The sequence below is a fragment of the Cebus imitator genome, unplaced genomic scaffold (assembly GCF_001604975.1).
Source record: "Cebus imitator isolate Cc_AM_T3 unplaced genomic scaffold, Cebus_imitator-1.0 Scaffold364, whole genome shotgun sequence".
Classification (NCBI taxonomy): Eukaryota; Metazoa; Chordata; class Mammalia; order Primates; family Cebidae; genus Cebus; species Cebus imitator.
In genome coordinates, this window is record NW_016107679.1 from 77,839 (window position 1) to 96,666 (window position 18,828).

Sequence of the window (18,828 nt, forward strand, 5' to 3'; positions counted from 1 at the left end):
GTCTATTCATTTTTCTCCTTAAAAATAATTTACTTTTAAGTTTCTTAGACACTAGAACCGAGAACAGAACCCTAGCTTGAAAAGCACTTGAGTTTCCTTCAGACAATACTAGAAAAAAATTTTTTAAAAAAGAAAAAAAGTACTTCAATTTATATGACCTCAACTAAATTAAATTTGGTTTAGTGTCCAATCTGATTGTTTGCAATGAATATTTCAATACAAAAACATTTCAAAATCTATTAGGAAAGTTCAAGTGTTATGGCTTTATGTAACTGGTATTAGGTACTATGTTGTTATTACATATGGTTAAAGTGGTGAAAGTTTTATTGTAATTTTAAGTTAGCAGCATTAAAAAGAATAACACAACATAATCATTCTGTTAATAAAGACAAAAAGACATTTCAGCATAAAAAGTGTCATTTATAGAAAGTACAATCATATGAAGTCTTTTCTTATACATCAAATGAAAAATCTAAACATTAATAAGGATTTCTTAAATTTAAATAATTAATGGGACCTGACAGAAGCATCAGTGAAAATGTCATCAAGAATATGTGTGAATATTAGATGAGATGTGCACAATCAGCTTCATCTCAGCAAAATTCAGCAAGAGCTCTTTTGGTACAACCAATTAGGCAACATTGGTCATACAGTGCCAGGGAGAATTGTCTCTTTCTTCGAGAATGAGCATGCAAGCCTAAGTATTTTAGCTCTGAAGGACTGCTGTGTGGGGCTTCACTTTGTCTATTGTGAATAATTTTCTTAAATTCTTCAGAGCTAAGATCTGAATCCTTTAATATGGGTACATGTTGTTGTAGCTCTGGTAACAATGACTGCCTCCCAGATGGGGCTGCCTTCAGCTCCTGTGGCTTAGCAATTAATTCCGACATCATATTTATGGTTTCTGTATCTTTGCTGTTGAAGGATGGCACAATTTCTGTTAAATTTAAAAAAAAAAGTGTATGTGAGGTCATATTCATGTCAAAGAGCATCCAGGAAAACTATGAATGTTTACATAGAAAAAAGAAAGCATTGCCTCAATATAAACATTGGAACAAAATAAGCAAGCCTCGTAATATCTAAACAACTTAGCTTTCTTACAGTTAGACACCTTCAAGTACCATAATTTTACCAAGGCTCTGATCTACCCCATTGGTTCTCTCTCATCTCTCTTCATGATCCCCTCAATGCTTTTATCACAGTACTTTTGACTCTGACATTAATCTGTCATCTTTCTGAAGTCATGTAAGTCATTGAAAACACTCAGTTTGACCACAGTTAGTGTTCATTTTCTTGGATTCTTCTTAAGTCATTTTCTTCCATTGCTAAGCTATGATTTATGATATTATGAGTTGTAATAGTAAGCCTTGAAAAAGGTATTATTTTAAGCTATTGAGTGTTTCATGGTGGCAAGTTACTCCTGGAGGATAAAGTTAAAGAGGCAGAATTTCCAACACCTCTGATCTAATTAACAGGAGAAAGAAGTCTGATGTTCCTCAACTATCTATTTAACAATTTGTCTTCCCCAGAGTATGTACTCCAAATCAATAGTATTTTATATTAAAGAGAGAAGTGGGTTAAAAGAACACTAACCAAAAATCACTGGTTTAAGAAGAGATTCGTATCTGCTGTGGTGTAAGTGTACTGATTAATATTTTGTTTGATGTTTGTTCCAAAGCTGCGGATCATGCACTAAGCAAGATTTGTGTGTCCCCTAGAAAGGGTGCCTGTTCTTACAAGCAACCCAGGCTGGCCAAATGTGAAGGCTGGGACTTGGGCTGGGAACCTGCTGAACACCCAGCTGACATCTTCCTCCATCTTTGTACCCATTCAGCTCAGTTGAACATTCATTAACTGTTTCCATGTCTCTAGCACTGCTAGTTAGGAGACATAATTTTTTTATTAATGTTTCTTGCACTCAAAAAACTTACAGTGAGCTAAACTCTCTCTTAACTATCCTAATTACACAATTTGAGAGTTTTATTTCACAAAGAAATTAGAAACACTGATGGTGTTTAAATTATAGTCTAAACCTAGATCAGGTCTTGCTGCTCTTCTTCCTGGACAGCAAAACTGTCCATTAACAAGGCATTACTCTTGACGTAATGAAAAGAAAGAGATGAGAGGAGTAAATCTAAGTGTGGGAGGCAGACACCTGGTTAACCACTGATGCCTGCTGATAGAGAAAACCATGTCCCTTCACCTAGACAGCACTAGTTTTGGGGCAGAGCATTTCTTGAGTTTTGTAGCAAGTGACTCAGTTGTTCTCCTTTTAGCCCACAACAAACTTCAACAGTTGGAGTTTGGCAGAAGAATTAAAAAATAAAACATTTTGTCTTTCTTCCTAACACTCTCCCTCATTCACATTCTTAACTGGAAATGACAGATGTGAATTTATATCATTTTTGGTTAAATAAGAAGTTTTGGTATTTTCTGTCAGTAAGACATCCTAAGTTTAATTCAATTTACTTTCTTCATAAAAACCTCTCTTTACTCCAACCTAAACTTTCTGTAGTTGGGCCTTATCAAATGCTGAGAAAAGCTGAAGGTAATTTTCTATATACTTAAAGCCAGTTAAATGAATCAACCAAAACAGTTATAGCTTGTACAGTATTAAGTTGATTCATAGGCTGTGTGTTTTGTACTCTTTTATTAAAATTATATTTTAAACCTGTTTTGAAATATTTCATAATCCATAACACTTTTAGCTATGGAACCTAGGCTCAGAGAAAATATTCTGTCTGAATTCATATAAATACCCTTAATTCACTGTATTATGGATGCAAATCTTACTAAAATAGGCCTCTTATGGTTTAAAGTGTATCTTATTTTTAAAAGGGACGCAGCAAATATTACTTTGGCACACATTGTAGGATAAAATGATTAGCTAACAGTGTAATAATGTGAAAGCAAATAGCAATTACCTTACAGTAGAAGTCTGAAAACTCACAGGAATCACAAATCACATGTACTTCCTACCTAGTAATGGTAAACATTTATCTTACTCCCACCTGCAGGCAATATTTTCTTAGATTACTTTCACTTTAATTATACTGCATAGCAATAAAGAAAATTCTTTAAAAATACTTTTAAATCTCATGTCTCTTGTAAGGAAATAAAAATATGGCCAAATATCTATATATAAATGTGCTCAGTCAACTATTTTCAGCAACAATTTAGAGATAAACTACATATCCCCCAAAGAATGTTTAAGTACATGTGGCAGATTTATGACAAAAATACTAAACAGGAATTTTAAATTATGTTTTAGGATAATAACAATGTGAGAAACTGCTCAAAGTATAATGGTGAGTGAAAATTCAAAAGATATACCTATCCAAATGTTAACATTTCTTTCCACTTGTTTAATATAATTTCATTTTCTCATAAAATTCACATATATTTTTCAAAGTCTTTAATATCTACCTGTGATTCTCATTTTACTCCCTTCATTAATGTACATTTTTTGTCTTTAATATGAGCATTACTACTTTTATAGTCAGAAAACGTGGAATAATAAAGCAAATGCAATGCAATCTGGTCTTCTCTACTTTGAATCAGAAAATTCCTAGACTTTGTGGTACTTTTGTCCTAATGTTATACAAAAGACATGTAAAAATTGCCATTAAATCGAACTCTAACAAACAATGTAGAAAAGTAAATAACTTTAGAACTATACTTTAAATCTCGTAAAAATAAATATATTTACATTCGAGTCATTTATATACAGCATATGCATATAGCCTATAAAATTTAGTTGTGGTTTATCATAAAATTACATGTCATATAAACATAAAACACGTTATTGGTTGCAAATTGAGGTTACCTTCTCCGAATTTAATATGATCCATTACACTTTTCAGGCTAGCGTATACCTCCATGAGTTTTCACTGCTACTTTATAAACACAAAAATATTTTTTAAAGCCATTCTAGAATGAGCTGTACTCAACTTGCTTTTAAAGCAAACCCACTGCAGCTCTCAAATGCTTAAAAGCATCAATAGAGTCTTCAGCTGTGATGGTCTGAAGGCCTGCTTCCCTTGTCTCTGATCCTCTGAAGTTTCTCTTGTAGGCATTCAAGCCTTTCCTTTTCTTTCCATCCCAAATGAACTTCAATACTCAGATCAAAGAAGTGGGAGGCCAGACTCTTTCCTTTGGAATTTGTTTTGTTTTGTTTAAAGAACATTTCCAATGGCATAAGCCACAGCCCAACTTTTGGACGAGGAGAGTAATTAAGTGCAAGGCCCTTCCCATCTTCCCATTACCGAACCCTCACAGAGACCTCAGAGTGCTGCCCTGTCCTACGGTACCCAAACAGCCTTGATAACCAGCGCACCGCCTCAGTGTTTACCCCCTTTCCTCTCAATCCGGGATGCCCTGTCCTGGTGCCCCCACCAGCACACCCGCTGTCTGGCCGCCCGGCCACCTTCTCTGACGCTTACCCTTCCTTTCCACCCTGTCGCTCTGGCTGCCTGGTGGGAAAGGCACCAAGGAACTCAGATAAAGCAGCTTCCTATTCTCAGTGCTTTCCCTCGCTCTGGTGAGATTCCCAGGGAGACTGTTTGAATAAAATCACCTGGCAAAGAAAAAGCCCAAACTTTAGGAACCAGCCGCGGCGGAGCAGGAGCTGAGCGCTGGCAGCCAATGAGATCTCGAGCCGGGCGTGCGGGCCGCCGTTCCGATTGGGCAGCCGCCGGAGAGTAACCAATGGGAAGTGCGGGAAGGCCGGGAGGGTCGGGAGCTCTCACCTGTCACTAGTTTAGGTTGCGGAGGAGCATCTTGGCGGCTCAGAACCCTTTTGTCCACGGTACTCATGCCGCAAGCGTCGATCTGCGCGCGAACCAACTCTCGGCCGCATACTTTAATAACGTCGTCCTTCCCGTTGGCCACCACTGCTCTGAAAATTTGATTCAGGAGTAAACAGACTCCTAGTAGGTGGAACAAGAACAGGCGAGACATCCTGGCCCTGGTCGCTCCTGGAGGTCTGGACGTTGCTGCCTCTCTGATCTGCAGCTGCTGTGGCCTACAGACCTGGACCTGTGTGCCTGTCCCCGGCTTTTGGCTGCTTTCCCTACCTGGCTCAACCAGTCTTTTATATATCCCTTGGGCTATCACTCAGCTTTTAAGGGAAGAGTGCCGGCTCCACCCCTCTCCTAACCCCCTCCACAGAATTTTCTCCCCCAGCTCTTTTCACCCTCTCTGCCTTTCCTTCATTTGCCCATCCCTCTGTCCTTGGCCCTTTTACAGTTGTATTTTTCTCTCTTTTGTTGCTCTCAAACAATTTTGTATATGTAGGTAAAGTTATTTTAGATATGAAGCCTTTCCTTTTACATACATAGAAATAAAATTGAGATCGCCCATATTCTTACACCCCAGTTTTCCAGAGTGAACATTTGCCAAAACCCTTCTAACTTAAATAAGATTATAGTTAGATTATCTTATAAATTGGATTAATTAGTATGGTGTTGGGCATTATCAATCCATAAAAATATAATGGATAAATGAATAAATTGTTGATGAGAGGGAAAACTGATGACTTTTAATCTGAATCCAGATAAAAACATTTAAATCCCCAGTAACATCATTTGAGGCTTGTGCAGTAATGTCTTTAATTTACAACACAATTTCTCCATTTCCTTCCACTCTCTGGGATAAGTTAGATTGTAACTAGTTAATCTGAATATTTTAATTTAAAATTCTACTCTGCATCTCTACAGACTAGAAAACACACCACACACATACACACACACACAGAGCGAGAGAGAGAGAGAGAGAAGGAAAAAAAGCAGTGGAAATCCCACAACCCCAGAAGGAATAACAAATTATAGCACAAAGATATGTTTGTATGTTTGTTTGTTTACTGTATTTTGTGTTTGCTGTACCTGTAAGAGGTGATTTTTTTTTTTACCAGCATCTAATTTAACGTTTTAAAGATCCACACACTTCTGGATAATATGTTTAGTAGAGAACTCTTCTAGCTATAAATTTTTAGTACAAATAGGTTCATTTTAAAAAATAACTTGCTTGTGTTTATAATATACTCAGATTAGTTCAGCTCCACCAGATAAACTGGAGACATGCAGGAAGTTAGGGTAGCTTTGAAATAAAGTAATAACAATCTTTTAGTTACAAACATAAATATGGAATAAAATAATTCTAATTTCTAGATTGCTGGTGACTTCAGTAGGCTCACTTAGTATTGATCAAATACCAAGCAATGTGTAATTCTTCAAAAAATCCTCGACCAAAGCTATGAGATGGTCAGAGGCAATGCTTTCAAATGGATTTTCACTAAAACACACAGTTCGAGAGAGGCCTCTCAAAACTGAGGTTTGAAAATATTTCTGTGGGTTGACAGTCCTTGTAAAAACAATCCACGTGCAAGGCTGTACTCCAAAGTAATTACTTGTTAAAAATGTAAATTTCCAGGGATTTTTTTGTTTTTGAGGTTTTCTTTGAGCAGAGTTTGGCTCTTGTCACCCAAGCTGGAGTGCAATGGCACAATCTTGGCTACTGCAACCTCCACCTCCCGGGTTCAAACGATTCTCCTGCCTCAGCCTCCCAAGTAGCTGGGATTACAGGCTTCTGCCACCACACCTGGCTAGTTTTTGTATTTTTAGTGGAGGCGGGGTTTCATCATGTGGGACAAGCTGGTCTCAAACTCCTGGTATAGGAGGTGATCCACCCCCCTCAGCCTCCCAAAGTGTTCAGGGATGTTTTGTTTTTTTATGTTGTCTACATAGCTTTATACGGTCCCTAAAACTGTCCAGTACAGTACAGTGGCCACTTTCCCATTTTACAGAAAGAAGAAACAGATTGAGAGTAGTCATGCACTTATCCAGGGTAATTTTGGTTAGCACATGTGCCAGATGTGAGCTTACCCTACTGCTGTGGATCACAGGCAATGCCAGATTCAGTCTTTACGGGCACAGCTAAAAGGCATTTCATGTCCTTTAAATAAAAAGGAAACCTTTTTAAGGAGAAACAGTAAATACATCCATGCATACAGCTGTCAAGTGCTGGAGCTGGGGATTCCAACCCATGTCTACTCTATTCTAAAGCCCCCCTTTCTGATTCAAACCATAAGCCTTGTTTCTCCTTTCTTTTATTCCTGAAGCAGACACAGAAAGGGAGGTGAAGCAGCCATCTTGGGACCACGAGGTGTGGAGCATAAAGAGGAAGGTCTACATGCTTAGACACAGCTGCCTGGGAGGGTGGGAGTAGCCTGCTGGCATCATTGAGGAGCTAAATGGGGTTGGATGCTTTTTCTCATAGGCTCTTATAAGTAACTGTTTAATGGTTTTCTGTTATTTACTATATCCTGAGATATAGATAGATAGAGATATATGTATGCGTGTATATATATGCAGAATACATTTTTATTAAGAAATAAACTTACAGACATCAGTTTCCTATGAGAGTTTTAGGCATACTTTAGCCGTACTTGAATTAGATATTCTACAGATTAAAGTGATTGTTTGAGTGTTGATACTAGATGATTTACTACAGGAAATCTTTGTACCACTGGAAGAGGAGTCAATACTCTTTTAAAAAGCAGTGAATACAGCTTCTGGGTCCAGGAGCCCTGCCTCCATGGATTTTGTGTAGGACAGGACGAGGTATGTGGGTCAGGATGGGGTCTGCAGAGCTGCCTTCTGCATCTGGGGGTGCATCTTTGTCTTGTCCAAGTTGCAAGTTTCTTGGACATTGTTCTCGTTCTTCTGTGTTGGAATCTCCATTTCATAGAGCACTCCTTTTGGCTTTGTCTCAGATGGTCTCTGAGCTTCTACAACCCCGTATTAAATTCCCTTGCTTGTGGCCTTCTACCTGCCCCATCTTCCATTCCTGACTTTGTCTATTAGGGCTTGGCCAACAGTTCTAAGAGAAACTTATTTATTTATTTATTTTTTTAAGATATAAAAGTCTGCTCTTTTATATTTTACCACTAATCTCTTTTCCTAGCTTTGTTTGTATTTTCTACCAAATTCTTGTTGTTTTCTCTGATCTGTCAACAACAGGCAACTCATACCTGATTCCAATGACAGTCAGTGCTACACTGGATTTGTTTTTGTTTCTAGTTTTTTTTTTTTTTAATTATTATTTCATTGAGATTTGGAGAAAATGGAGAGGTAAATGCTTTTATTCAGGCCTCCCGAATAAGAAATCAGTGCCGACTCCCCCCACGTGCCTTTGGAACCGCTCCAGATGTTTATGCTTTCCTTTCAGATTATCATGGTTCTTTATCAGAAGAGTCAAACAAGAAATGAAGGGATGTCGTGATCTTCAAAAAGACTTCTTCTCAGCAAACTGCTGGAAATACGTTGGTTAAGAGATTAGGAAAGATAAATAATTTCGTTAGTTTTTTCCTCATTTCTTACTTCTACTCAAGTAATACTGTATGTACTGAGAGAAAGTTCAGAAAGAATCACCCCTGGCCAGACCTGGTGGCCCCAGTAATCATCTCGCAGGCCCCAGAGAAATTGAAAAACAAAAACAAAACAATAAGATGTCACTGTTTGCTTTTATTGTGGTTTGTGGTTTTACTGTTATGCTGGGCATTGGCTCTCATGTGTGATCCCCAGTTTGACCATACAATCCAGCCATTGCCAAAAGCCACACGTGGAACATCACAAGGGTCCCCTGAGCCTGGCTCCTCCATCAAAATTTTGTTTAAAATTAATGTCAAGACATCAAGGGTTGATCTGTGGTGTAAGGCCTAATTAATCCCAATATTATGGGCTGCCTTGGCATCTGGTAAGACTGGGAAGGCCTCACATGGCCTGACCACAAGTTTCCCTCCTCACTCTGCTCCTGCAAACAACCCTCCGCATCAAGAGAACTAGACACAGTTCCTGCTTATTCTTGAAGAGCGAGTTTCAGTTCTCTGCCAGCCCTGGAATTATTCAAAGAAGGCAGTCACATCCTTTCATGGTAACCAGGGGTCACTTAACTCTTTTGCTACTACAAAGCCTGCCTCACATGCCCCTCTTACTCAATTTGTTCCCAACTGCAACCCCCATGTGGCCCTGCATGGCATTTAGTGTCCTTGTCCTCCACCCTGTAAGTCTATGTAATTAATAAATTTCTGTCAGTCTCATTAGGCCAGTGTCACTTGTCATATGTTTGGCCATGTGCATAATTCTAAGGCAGGAATCCCTCCTGCTCCAACAGGATGAATAGGAGGTGATTAAAACAACCAGCTACTACAACAGATCTCCTCCTCTTCTTTGTTCCTAGAGGAACAGAGGAGTCAGTTCAGACTGTATAATGTGTTCTATGGTTCTCAGGAACTCTTTGCTACCTCTTTCCATATCCCTTCTCACTCTGCTCAGTGTTGATAGAAAGTCAGTCTCTCCAATGCAGAAATCATGATCTCTTTGTAACCCCTTCAGCTGTTTCCCATTACCCCCAGCATGTGGTCTAAACTTCAGCTGACTTTAATATCGCCTCTTCCTGTCTTCTCTTTAGCAGCATTTTCCTTTCCCTCGTCCACAACCCAGTCCTCAGACCTACTGACTCACTGGCAGTTCCATCGGCCTTGCTACTACCTTTGCCTTTCCCTGTTCCTCCTCTGCCTCTTTTTCTTTGCTTATTTTCTTTTCAAAAGCAGGTCAAGTATTAACTACATGATGGATCTTTTGCTAACCATCTCTTCCATACTCAGCACCCCCTTCCCAGTCCCTCTACAGATTGTTCCTTCTATCACAGCACTCACAACTCTTTACTTGTAGGTCTTTCCTACTAGACCATGAGCTCTTTTTGGGCAGTGACAAGCACACAGTGGCTGCTCAACACATCTTGTTTGAAGGAAATTTATAGATCTCATAGTGAGGTGTGGCAGCTTCCCTGGCAGTTGTGGGTAGAGGTATGGGAACAACTAGTAAAAAATTAGTAGTTGAGTAAAAAAATTAACTGAGTCCCCAGGTTACTAGAACTAGGGAAAGGCAGAGCCCCTGTAATTAAAGATCCTGTGACGCAGTGACGAGATCCAGGCTGCCACAGGAACACTAATTTTGGAGTGAGTCATATCTTTGAGGAGGGGGAGTGAAGTAGTTGTGATGGATAAAAGAGGAATCCACAGGATTGCAGATGAGAGCAAGGAGCAGGAAGCAGGAGGAATATCTTAATTGGGCTAAGGTCTAAGGAAGCAGGGTTTTAGAGAGGGCTTGGGGTTATCTCAGAGCAATCATGCCTAATCCCTCCCTCCTCCAATTTTTGCACCCTGTTTAGTTCTGGACTTTAGGTAGAGAAGGTTAGCTGCTTTAGCTCTTGCACTCTTTCTACCCTAGAAAGAGAACAAAACCAGGAGATTCTTGTGTGTGAAGTTGTGTTTGTGTGTGGGACTTTTTGCTTTCAGTAATTTCATACACTTCCTCCCTAAACCTCTTCCCTACACCTTCACCAAAACAAGTTTCACAGGATTTAGGATCTATATTTGTTTCCTAGAAAAAAACTAACATTCCAATGAAGTCCCATTCCTATCTCTTCCCTGCTAGGGTGACTGATCTTTCAGATCCCCTAGTCACTCATGGCTCCCATTCCCAATTGTGCATGGCTTTAATGGAACCTTTAATGTTATTACCTTTTCTCTTCTTTCTTAACATATCATTTATAACTCTTTTTGAACTATTTTTAGAGGTTGCCCAAGAATTTGCAATATACATTTACAACTAATCCAAGCACACTTTCAAATAACACTATCTTACTTCACGGCAGTATAAGTATCTTACAATAAAAAATAATTATAATTCCTCCCTTCCATTTCTTGTATCATCACTGTCATTCATTTCATTTAAAAATAACATATACTAAGATATATATAAGCATACATAATCTAATACATTGTTCCAACCATTTTGAACAGTGTTCTGTTTTATCAATTAAAAATAAGAAAAATGAAATTTTTTTTACCTTCACTTATTCCTTCTCTGATATGCTTCCTTTCTTGATTTAGATCTGAGTGTTTGCTCCAGGAAGTCCCACTTTCAGAAACAAATGTGATTCTAGCAGGAGCTAGATCTCAGTCCAAGACTTCACCATGAGCTCATCTGGCTGGAGAACAAATGCACTCTAAGATGACAGGCCATCACCTGACTCAGATAATTGCTTCTTGACATACCATAACCTGCAACAATGTGAAATCTCTAAGGTTAGGAAGAACTGAAGATTGGACCAACAACAGGAGTAACTGAAGGCCCAAACTAAGATATTTTGAAGAATTTATTGCACACATACAAGATGAGGGTGTGGAGGAGCATGTATGTGTGTGCATGGGCAGGCATGTGATGGCAGGAAGGATAAAAACCTCGCTGGAATTAATGTAGCTGGTAGGGAAAACATCTGGGGTTCTAATTGAACACATTCTTAATATAAGAAAAAAATTTTTAAGTTGACCTTTATTTTTAAAATTTACAATTTTAATTTTTAAAATTCACAAAATTGTATATATTTATTGTGTACAACGTGATGTTTTGAAACATGTACACATTGTGCAATGGCAAGATCAAGGTAATTAACATATGCCTCGCCTCATTCTTACCATTTTTTTGTGGTGGTGAACACATAAAATCAATTCTCTTAGCATTTTTCTAGAATATAGTACATTGTTGTTTACCATAAACATGATGTACAGTAGATTTCTTAAGCATATTTCTCATTTCTAAAGGAAATTTTGCGTCCTTTGACTAACATCTTGCCTATTCCCTCACCCCTCAACCCCTGGTAACCACCATTCTAATCTGCTTCTTTGAGTTCACTTATGAGTGAGATTATGCAGTATTTGTCTTTCTCTGCCTGGTTTATTTCACTTAACATAATGTCTTTCAGGTTAATCTGCATTGTTGCAAATGACAGGATTTTCTTCTTCTTTAAGGCTAAGTCGTATTCCATAGTATATGTATACTACATTTTCTTCATCCATTCATCAGTTGATGGAGGCTTAGGTTGATTACATACCTTGGCTACTGTGAACAATGCTGAAGTGAACATGGAAGTGCAGACATATCTCTGACATACTTATTTCACATCCTTTGGAGGTATACTCCATAGTGGGATTACTGGATCATATGGTTCTATTTTAAATTTTTTGGGGAACCCCCCCCATACTGTTTTCCATAAAGGCCATAATAATTTACATTTCCAACAGTGTGAAAGGGATCCTTTTTACACATACCCTCACCAATACTTGTTATTTTTTGTCTTTTTATAATACCCACTCTAAAAAAACATAAGGTTGTATTTCTTCTCATTGTGGTTTCAGTGAGACTGTTTTCTTGATTTCTTTTTTTTGGATAGTTTGTTGTTAATGTATAGAAATGCTTTGAATTTTCATACATTGCTGTTGTATCCTGCAACTCTAATGAATGTATTAGTTCTGATTGTTTTTGGTGGATTATTTAGGATGTTCTATATATAAGATCATTTTGTCTGCAGTCAGAGACAATTTAACTCTTCATTTCTGATTTTTATTATTTATATTTCTTTATCTTGCCTACTTATTTTAGCTAGACTTCCAGTATTGTGTTGAAAAATGTGGTGGAAATGGGCATACTTGACTTCTTCCTGATCTTAAAGGAAAAGGTTTCAACCTTCCACCATTGAGTAGGATGTTAGCTATAGGCTTGTCATATGTGGCCTTTATTGTACCAGGGTAAATTTTTCTATACCTAATCTGTTGTGAGTTTTTATCATGCAAGTATGATGAATTTTGTTGAGTACGCTTTTTTTTGGTATCTATTTAGATGATTATATTGTTTTTGTCCTTCATGATGTTAATGTGATATGGCACATTTATAGATTTAGATGTATTGAACTATTGCAGGGATAAAAACCACTTGATGATGACAAATTATCCTTTAATTGTGCTGTTGAATTTGGTTTGCTAGTATCTTATTGAGAATTTTTGTATGTCTGTTAATCAGGGTATTGGCCTTTACTTTTTTTTCTTGTAGTGTCCTTGTCTGACTTCAGGTTCATGGAAATGCTGGTCTTGTAAAATAAACTGGAAAGTGTTTTCTCCTTTTCAGTTATTTGGAAGAGTTTTTAGAAGGATTGGTATTAGTTTTTCCTAAGTTTGAATTCATCAGTGAAGCTATTTGATCCTGAGATTTTCTTTGATGAGAGGCTTTTTATTAGTGATTCAATCTCCTTGCTCATTATTGGCCTGCTTGGATATTATATTAATATTTCTTCATGATTCTTTAACTCGATAGGTTGTGTCTCAGTATTTCTCTATGTTTTCTAGGATATCCAGTTTTTGACATGTAATTGTCCATAGCAGCTTGTTACAATCCTTTGTATTTCTGTTATTGATTATAATGTATCATTTTTAATGCCTAATTTTATTTAGGTAGTCTCTCTTTTGTTCTTAGTGTAGTTAAGTTTTATCAATTTTATCTCTTAAAAAAAACCCAACTCTTAGTTTTATGAATCTTTTCCATTGTCTTCTATTCTCTATTTTATTTGTTTCTGCTCTGATCTGTATTATTTTCTTCCTTATGCTCACTTTTGGCTTAGTTTGTTCTTTTTTTCTAGTTCCTTGAGATGTAAGTTAGGTTGCTTATTTGGGATCTTTCTTTTTTTTCTTAATGGAAGCCTTTATTGTTATAAACTTTCTTCTTAGAATTGCTTTTGCTGAAGAAGAGGTGAGAACAACCTAAGGACTGACCAAAGCCCACGCGCCACTGCATCCGGTGCTGAACGCCTACTTCTCGCCACTATCGCCACCACCACCATGCCCTAGAGAAAGTCTGAAGGGGATGATAAAGGAGATAAAGTCAAAGTGAAGGAAGAACCACAGAGAAGATCTGCGAGGTTGTCAGCTAAACCTGGTCCTACAAAGCCAGATCCCAAGCCTAAAAAGGACCCTGCAAAGAAGGGAGAGAAGGTTCTCAAAGGGAAAAAGGGAAAAACTGCTGCTGGCAAGGAGGGGAATAACTGCAGAAAATGGAGATGCCAAAACAGACCAGGCACAGAAAGCTGAAGGTGCTGGAGATGCTAAGTGAAGTGTGTGCATTTTTTATAACTGTGTACTTCTGGTGACTGTACAGTTTGAAATACTATTTTTTTAAATCAAGTTTTATTAAAATGCAGAATTTTGTTCTACTTTTTTTTTAAAGCTATGTTGTTAGCACACAGAACACTTCATTGTTGTTTTTGGAGAAGGGGCATATGTCATTAATAGAATGCCTCTGAAGCTGGGTTGATATGGGGAAAACACCTTTCCCTTCTAGTTTTGAGAGACTTCCTTTTGGCTCCCAGGAGGAGTGATTCCCTGACTTTGACACACATGGCCTCCCTGGCACACAAAAGCCTTGTGGTATGGAAAAACAAATTCATTTTTATGTCCTTTTATCCTTGCCATCTTTCAGCATAGACTTGACTCCCTTAAACCCAGACATCTGTTGGGACCTAACTGACCCCCAATCATTGGTTAACAGTGTGTCAGGCAATCTGGACTTTCCAGTGATGCCACTGAGATGGCACCTGTCAAAAGGGTGGCAGTTCCATTTCTAGATTGTGGATCTTCATATAAATTCTGCCATTTTTTTTTCCACTTCCTGAAAGTCAGGTTTGCCTTGTGAAAAGTTGTTAAACAACATGCTAAATGTGAAAAATATGTCAACCCTCACTCTAAGCTTTCCCTGTTCAGCACATAAGATGAAGACTTCATTGGGTTTTATAGTGGCTTTCTGATTTTTGGTAGTCCATTGAAGAAGGGAGTTTGAAAGTTGTTGTATAATGTTAATGACTGTCTGCCCATGTCCTGCCTGAAATACCATGATTGTTTATGAAAAGTATCTTTAATAAAATTGGATACAGAGAGAGATCCAAGATGGCCAACTAGCAGCAGCTCAGGATTCTAGCTCCCAGTGAAGGTGCAGGGAGTGAGTGGACGCCAGACTTCCAGACAAATTTTTGTTGCCTACCGACCAGGAGATTCCCAGTGGAGGAGCCCCACGAGTCGCCAGTGTGACTCTTTTGACCGGCACAGCTGTTTTGCTGGCATACCGGCTTGGCGGTTCTCAGTGTGGAGTGTGTGGGACTGGGTGCCCTTTTGGTTGGGATTTGGAGCTCTGGGAAGGGAGAGTCGCCCATTCAGCTGATTGAAAAGGGGACTGAAGCCGGGAGCCAGACCAGGAGATTCCCAGGCAGAAAAGCACCACGAATCTCAGTGCCGCTGTTTCAGCCGGGGCGGTTGCCCCATGGGAAAATGCATAGATCCTGGCACCTTTTCAGCGCGCAACTGGGGCATCTGGGAGAGAATCAACCATTCAGTTAGGAAAAAAGGGGGCTCTGAGTTGGGGAGCCAGATAATTGGGCTCGGCTGGTCCCACCCCCACAAAAAAAACAGCAATTGGAAACACTGACGGTTGAGAGTTTCACAGCAATCACAGCTGAACCCAGGAAGATCCAGCTCTGTGGGGGAGTGGTGTCTGCCAAAGGAAAACAAAGAAACAGAAATAACATCACCACCAACAAGCTGGATGTCAACTCAGAGACCCAATCTGAAAGTCAGCAATTACAAAGACGACAGGTGGATAAATCCACAAAGATGGGAAGAAACCAGTGCAAAAAGGCTGAAAACATTCAAAACCAGAATGCCTCTCCTCCTTCAGGAGATCACAGCTCCTCATCAGCAAGGGAACAAGGCCTGATGGAGAATGAGTGTGATGAACTGACAGAATCAGGCTTCAGAAGGTGGGTAATAAGAAACTTCTATGAGCTAAAAGAACATGTTCTAACCCAATGCAAAGAAATTAAGAACTTTGAAAAAAGGTTTGACTAAATGCTAAGGAGAATAGACAATTTAGAGAGGAATATAACTGAATTAATAGAGCTGAAAAACACAATATGAGAACTTTGTCAAGTATGCACAAGTTTTAACAGTCGAATTGATCAAGCAGAAGAAAGGATATCAGAGGTCGAAGACCAACTCAATGCAATAAAACGAGAAGACAAGATTAGAGAAAAAAGGGTAAAAAGGAATGAACAAAGTCTCCAAGAAATATGGGACTATGTGAAAAGACCTAATCTATGTTTGATAGGTGTACCTGAATGTGACACAGAGAATGAATCCAAGTTGGAAAATATTCTTCAGGATATTACCCAGGAAAACTTTCCCAACCTAGCAAGGCAGGACAATATTCAACTCCAGGTAATACAGAGAACACCATAAAGATATTCCTCAAGAAGAGCAACCCCAAGGCACATAATTGTCAGATTCACCAGGGTTGAAATGAAGGAGAAAATGCTAAGGGCAGCCAGAGAGAAAGGTCGGGTTACCCACAAAAGAAAGCCAATCAGACTCACAGCAGATCTCTCAGCAGAAACCCTACAAGCCAGAAGAGAGTGGGGGCCAATATTCAACATTCTTAAAGAAAAGAATTTTCAACCCAGAACCTCCTATCCAGCCAAACTAAGCTTCATTAGTGAAGGAAAAATAAATTTTTTTCTGAACAAGCAAGTACTCAGAGATTTCATCACCACCAAGCCTGCTTTACAAGAGCTTCTGAAAGAAGCACTACACGTAGAAAGGAACAACCTGTATCAGCCAATCCAAAAATATACCAAAAGGTAAAGAGCATCAACATAATGAAGAATCTACATCAACTAATGGGCAAAACAGCCAGCCAGCATCAAATGGCAATATTAAACTCACATATATTATTATTAATCCTAAATTTAAATCGACTAAATGCCCCAATCAAAAGACACAGACAGGCAAATTGGATAAAAAGCCAAAACCCATTGGTATGCTGCATCCAGACCCATCTCACATGCAAGGATACACATAGACTCAAAACAAAGGGACGGAGGAAGATTTACCAACCAAATGGAGAGCAAAAAATAAAATAAAATAAAATAAAATAAATAAAAAGCAGGAGTTACAATTCTTGCCTCTGATAAAATAGACTTTAAAGTAACAAAGATCAAGAGGCAAAGAAGGATATTACATAATGGTAAAAGGATCAATGCAACAAGAAGAGCTAATGACCCTAAATATATATGCACCCAATACAGGAGCACCCAGATACATAAGGCAAGTTCTTAATGACTTATAAAGAGACTTAGACTCCCACACAACAATAGTGGGAGATTTTAACATCACATTGTCAATATTAGACAGATCGACGAGACAGAAAATTAACAAGGATATCCAGGACTTGAACTCAGACCTGGAACAAATAAACTTAATAAACATTTATAGAACTCTCCACCCCAAATCCACAAAACATACATTTTTATCAGTACCACATCACACCTACTCTAAAAGTGACTACATAATTGGAAGTAAATCACTCCTCAGTAATTGCATAGCATTTCACAGGTTTAAATGAAATATTGGCTGGCTGCTTGTTTGTTATTTTCCTCCCTTATTCCTTCTTGTCTCCATTGTTAAGTACAATTATTGGCATAAAAGAGGTTTTCAATACCCATTTTTAGACTGCATTCTAGCCTGGGCAATAAAGCAAGACTCCTGTTCTCTCTCCCTCTTTCTCTTCCTCTTTCTTTCTCTCTTTCATTCTTTTTTTTTCTTTCTTTTTCTCTTTTTTTCTTTCTCTTTCTTTTTTTCTCTCTTAAAAAAAAAACTGGATACAGTTTGACTTAAAAAAAAAAAAAGAATTGCTTTTGCTGCATCCCATAAGTTTTGGTATGTTGTGTTTCTATCTTCATTGTCTCAATATATTTTTTAATTTCCTTTTTAGTTTCTTCTTTGACCCATTGTTTAGGATGAGGGTGTCTAATTTCTACATATTTTTGAATTTTCTGCAATTCCTTCTCCAAATCAACAATTTGATTTCTAGTTTCATGACATTGTGGTATCAAAAAATAATTGATACGATTTCAATTTTCTTACATTTGTTAGGACTTGTTTTGTAGCATAACATATGATCTAGCATGAAAAATGTTTTGGGTGTGCAAGAAAAGAATCTGTATTCTGCTGCTGTTGAATGGAATAGTCTATATATGTCCGTTAGGTTCATTTGACCCAAAGTGTAGTTCAAGTTTCCTTATTTTCTATCTAGATGATTTTTGTGTTGCTGAAAGTGAGATACTGAAGACTTCTGGTATTATTATATTACAATCTATCTATCTCTTCTGATCTTTTAATATTTGTATTATAAATATATACATTCTCTGATGTTGAATGTGTATGTATTTACATTATATTTTCTTCATGAATTGATCTTTTATCTCATTATATAATGACCTTCTTTGTCTCAATTTAGTTTTTGAAAATCTCTGTTTTATCTGATTTAAGCATAGCTACCACTGATTTCTTTTGGTTTCCCTTTGCATGAAATGTCTTTTTACAACCTTTCACTTTAAATCTATGTGTATTCTTAAAGGAGAAGCAAGTCTCTTGCAGGGAGCATAGAGTTGGGTCTTTTTAATCCATTCAGTGACTCTATTTCTTTAAAACGTTTATTTTATTGAGTTGACAAATAATAATTACATATATATTTATTGGGTACAATGTGATGATTTGATGCATGCAAACATTGTGAAATGATCAAATCAGGTTGATTAATATATTCATAGTCTAATATAGTTATTATTTATTTTTGGTGAGAGCATTTCAAATCCACTATTTTATGACATCAGTAAGATAACCTAACTAGAAGCTCCCAATACTCACCAACTTCCTCCCAAAGATAGCCAAAACAATAAGTAAGCAACTACATTTTGATAAAAACAACTAAAGGAGGGTATTAGAATACATTAAATGTGTAGTGCACAGAAATCCAGGATGGCCACATAGACAACAGAAGGAAACACCTCAGCTTCACCACCCTATCCCCATGTCAGGATCAGCTGGAACCA

General features: G+C 37.9%; 1 protein-coding gene across 1 annotated transcript; it reads right to left on the reverse strand.

The window, feature by feature from the left end:
• Positions 1-311: 311 nt before the first annotated feature.
• LOC108288073 (prorelaxin H2-like) lies at positions 312-5,083 on the reverse strand. Its single transcript, XM_017506853.2, has 2 exons — positions 4,749-5,083; positions 312-937 (listed from the first exon to the last, which is right to left on the reverse strand). The coding sequence occupies exons 1-2, from the start codon at positions 4,957-4,959 to the stop codon at positions 594-596; spliced, it is 555 nt and encodes a 184-aa protein (XP_017362342.1). The 5' UTR covers positions 4,960-5,083; the 3' UTR covers positions 312-593.
• Between the last annotated feature and the right edge of the window lie 13,745 nt (positions 5,084-18,828).

What these genes read in the sequence shown, in the direction of transcription:
- LOC108288073 (XM_017506853.2), bottom strand. Translation starts at nt 4,959, where the DNA reads ATGTCTCGCCTGTTCTTGTTCCACCTACTAGGAGTCTGTTTACTCCTG. An exon ending in GCAACCTAAACTAGTGACAG is followed by an intron (nt 938 to 4,748) that starts GTGAGAGCTCCC and finishes TAAATTTAACAG; the next exon opens with AAATTGTGCCATCCTTCAAC.